At 34.0% G+C, this 5,000-nt stretch overlaps 1 protein-coding gene across 1 annotated transcript in view; it reads left to right on the forward strand.

Annotated features, from left to right (window-relative positions):
- LOC125035772 overlaps nt 1–5,000 on the forward strand; it is a 12,526-nt gene that overhangs the window by 2,567 nt on the left and 4,959 nt on the right. Inside the window, exon 3 of the mRNA XM_047627985.1 lies at nt 2,949–3,084. Coding sequence (XP_047483941.1) covers nt 2,949–3,084 — 136 coding nt within the window. The remainder of the gene's footprint in view (nt 1–2,948; nt 3,085–5,000) is intronic.

Genomic DNA, 5,000 nt, shown 5'->3' on the forward strand with positions numbered 1-5,000 from the left:
CTCAACTTCTCTCCAAATACACAAGTCCTCTACTTCTCATCTATCTCTCTCTCCTCTCTCTCTCGTCTATCTCTGTCTCCTCTCTCACCTCATCTCTCTCAGAATCTCCTTCTCAGATACTCTAACTCCATTCGTCTCTCATCTCTCTCCCTCTCTCTCTCTCGTCGTCCACTCACTCCTCTACTCTCTCTCTCTCTCCTTCAGCGGCTCGTCTCTCTCTAATCTACAATAAAAAATAATATTAACCAAGCTTACATTATGAGAAAAGATGTCGGCATACAGACAGTAAAAAAAACAAATGAGATACAGAAAAGAGAAAATAGAGAAAGGTAACAGATATGCTATGCAGACAAGGGCGAACGACTGACAGGCACAGAGAAATGACAGTTATAGCAAGCTACAGAGAATTACTGACATACAGATAAATACCGGAAGATATCAGGGATATAGAAAGGTAAATGGTACAGAAGGTTAACAGGCTTCCAGTCTGGGTACAAAAAAATGGCAAAAGACGTACATACAGGTACAGAGAGATGACATGCATACAGAGATATGGAAAGATTGATTTATATACAAAGAAGGGCATTGAGATAACAGACATACGAACAGGTATAGAAAGGTAACGGGAAAAGAGATAGCTACAGAAGTTTAAGAGGCACTAAGAATGCAAAATAGATAAATAAAATAAGAAATAGACATACAGACAGGTACAGAAGTGTATCCAGAAGACAGACAACGAATAGATATAAATAAATAAATAAAAGATTGGTTTTCTTCTTCGTTTCTCTAAAATGATTTAAAACCACATATACAAAACGACCTTTACTGAGAGGGAGAGGGAGATAGAGATAAAAAAAAATTATCATCCGGTTTTCCTGTTCAACTTCTAGCCTAGAGCAACCTATCGCAGGGGATTTTCACCCTTCTGGCCTCTCCGAGTTCATCGTGGTATTTCCAACCAAATTGCTTTTCATTCATAATTTTAAAAGAACTTGCGCGAGTTTCGTTCTCTAAGAATTTGTGTCTCTTAGTATCAACACATGTGGGTATATGTTTATAGTAGTTTTATTTGTTTTTTGTTTTTGTCATTCGTTCTTTATTTTTTTCTATGTCATTGCTGCTTCCTCTCTTCTTTTTTCTCTCTTTTCTCTCTCTCGTCTCTCCCCAAACTCTCTAATCTCTAATCTATCTATCTATCTATCTATCTCTATCTCTCTCTACCCTATCTATCTGTCTATCTATCTATCTGTCTATCTATCTATCTCTCACCCTTTCCCTCCCCCTTCTCTCTGTCAATTTTCTCTCTCTCTCTATCTACTTATTTGTCTCCATCAACCCAACCAACTAACCAACCATCCATCCATCCATCCCATTATAATCTTAAACCTGGTCTCAATATTATCTTTAAACTAGCTGACCCCATTATTATCTTAAATCTAGCTGGTCACGTTATCTTAAAACTAGCTGGTCCCATTATTATCCTAAATCTAGCTGGCTCCATTATTATCTTAAATCAAGCTGGCCCAATTATTATTTTAAATCTAGCTGCTCCATTTTACCTTAATCAAGCTGCCCAATTATATTTTAAATCTTGCTGGCTCCATTATTATCTTTAAAACAACTGGCCCAATTATTTTTTTAAATCAGCTGGCTCATTTTTACTTAAATCAAGGGTGGCTCCAAAAATTATCTTAAAATTACTCTCCATTATTATCTTAAATCTAGCTGGGTCCATTTTTTTTTTAAACAGCTGCTCCATTATTATTTAAATCTAGCTGGGTCCATTTTATCTTAAATCTAGCTGGCTCCATTATTAACTTAATCAACTGGCTCCATTATTTTCTTAAATCACTGGGTCCATTATTATCTTAAATCTACTGGCTCCCCTTATTCTTAAAAAAAGCTGGCTCCATTATTATCTTAAATCTAGCTGGCTCCATTATTATCTTAAATCTAGCTGGCTCCATTATCTTAAATCTAGCTGGCTCCATTATTATCTTAAATCTAGCTGGCTCCATTATTATCTTAAATCTAGCTGGCTCCATTATTATCTTAAATCAAGCTGGCTCCCTTATTATTTTAAATCTAGCTGGCTCCATTATTATCTTAAATCAAGCTGGCTCCATTATAACTAAATGAACTGCTATTTTTATCTTAAAAAACAAAAAGCTGGCCCATTATTATCTTAAATCTAGCTGGCCCCATTATTATCTTAAATCAAGCTGGCTCCATTATTATCTTAAATCAAGCTGGCTCCATTATTATCTTAAATCTAGCTGGCTCCATTATTATTTTAAAAGCTACGGCTCCATTATTATCTTAAATCTAGCCCGGCTCCTTTTATCTTAAATCAGCTGGCTCCATTATTATCTTAAATCTAGCTGGCTCCATTATTAAACTAAATCTAGCTGCCCATTTAAAACTTAAATCTAGCTGGCTCCAAATTTAAACTTAAATCCGCTGGCCATTATTTTCTAAAAACAAATGGCTCCATTATTATTTTAATCTACTGGCTCCCATTATAATCTTAAAACTAGGGTGCTCCATATTACTTAAATCTAAACTGGCTTCATATATCTTTAAAACTTTGCTGCCCATTATTATCTTAAATCAAGCTGGCTCCATTATTATCTTAAATCTAGCTGGCTCCATTATTATCTTAAATCTAGCTGGCTCCATTATTATCTTAAATCTAGCTGGCTCCCTTAATATTATTATCTTAAATCTAGCTGGCTCCATTATTATCTTAAATCAAGCTGGCTCCATTATTATCTTTAAAACAAGCCCGGCTCAATTAATATTTTAAATTTTAGCTGGCTATTATTTATCTTAAATCAGCTTTGGGTCCAATAATTATCTTAAATCTAGCTGGCTCCATTATTAAAATTTTAAAACAAGCTGGCTCCATATTACTTAAATCAAGCTGCCCCAATATAACTTAAATCTAGCGCCCCATTATAAAACCCTTTTATTTAAACCCAATTTTCCCTTTATTTCCGGCTCGGCGTTGGTACAGAATCGGCGGATTGCCCAATACTGAAGAGAAATCGATTAACTGCACCGTCTACAACTACCGCGATTCAGGTGTGTTGTGGTGTTGCTTCTGATGGCCACACTTTCTCTCCGGTCTGTCTTTATGTCTGCCTGTCTCTGTCTTTATTAAGTCTGTGGTTTCTGTGTGTTTGTTTCGCTCTCTCCGTCTTGCAACGTCTTTCCCTCTTTCTCTGGCTCTGACCTTCATCCCCCTTTCTTACTGTCTCCATCTCATTCATCTCTCTCTCTCTCTCTCTCTCTCCCCTCATCTCTTCTCCCCTCCTTCCCTTTCGCCTCTCCTCTCCTCTCTCTCTCTCTATCCTCTCTCTCTCTTCCTCTCTCTCTCCTCTCCCTCTCTCTCCCTCTTCTCCCCTCTCTCTCTCAATTCTCCTCTTTTCTCCTCTCCCCTCTCTGCTCTCTCTCTCTCATCTTTTCCCCTTCCCCCTCCTTTCCCCCTCTCCTCTCCTCTCTCCTCTATCTCTCCTCTCTTCACTCTCTCATCTTTCTTTTCCTCCCCTCTCCCCTCTCCCCTTCCTCCCCTTCTCAACCTACTCCTCTCTCTCCTCTCTCTCTTTTCTCTCTCTCTTCTCCCACTCTCGTATCTCCTCTCTCTCTCTCTCTCTCCATCTCTTCTCCCCCCTTTTCCGGCCTCTCCTCTCCCTCCCTCTCTCTCTCTATCTCTCATCCCTCTCCTCTCTCCCTCTCCCTCTCCTCTCCCTCTCTCTCTCCCTCTCCCTCTCTCACTCCCACTTCCATCCCTATCCATCCCTCCTCCAGCCCCACCTCCTAAGCCTACAGAAATCAGGATGAAGAATGGGCCCCGTGTCCTACAATTACGCTGAGCCTTCTTGCCGCGAGGAAGGTTGGCTGTAGGTCAGGGGTGAAGGGCGGAGTGTGTACGCCTGGATGGGATGTCGCCGTTTTTTCATGTTATTAATCCATTACCATTAGTATATATATAGTGTTTATATATAAATATATATGTAGATATATGTAAATTTAAAAAATATATATATATATTTAAAAATATATATGTAAAAATATTACATTATATATATGAAAAAATGTAATAAAAAAAATTTTTTTTGTAATATATAAATATAATAATATATAAAATAAAATATTAACACACAAAAAAAACAAAAAAAACCCCCACACACATAAAATATATAATAAAAAATATATATATATATATTTATAAATAAAATATATATATAAAACAACAAACACACACACACACAACACACACACACACAACACACACACACACACACATATAAATATATATAAAATATATATATTTACATAATATATATATATATAATATATATAGTATAAACACACACCCCAAACACTCATATAAAAATATAAAATATATATAAATATATAATATATAATATGAGTTGTTTTGTGTGTTTAAACCCTATATATATTAATAAAAAATATATATATATATATATATAAATAAATAGTATATAAATATATATATAATATTATAAAATATAAAAGTATTATGTAAATATAAAAAATAATTTTATATATTTTTAAATAAAATATATTTTATATGGGGTGTTTTGTGGTTTGGGGGGGGGGGGGGGGGGGGGTTATACATATTTATAATATATATAATATATTATATATAATGTATATATAATATTTGTGTGTGATGGTGTGTATTTCTTTATTCATTTATTTTTTCATTTATTCATTTATATACTTATTTATTTTTCAGATTTGTATGTAATTATATAATTAAATAAATACAAATTTATCATTATGTATATTATAAAATTTTTAAAAATATTTGTTTTTCATAAATTATATATATAAATATATATATATATTATAAAATTTTATATATTATAATACTATATAAAAATATATATCATTTCATATATTATATGTGTGTGTGTGTGTTGTTGTGTCTATAAATTTTTATATATATATAATATATATTTTTTATTATA

This window comes from Penaeus chinensis, chromosome 20, assembly GCF_019202785.1.
Source record: "Penaeus chinensis breed Huanghai No. 1 chromosome 20, ASM1920278v2, whole genome shotgun sequence".
NCBI lineage: Eukaryota > Metazoa > Arthropoda > Malacostraca > Decapoda > Penaeidae > Penaeus > Penaeus chinensis.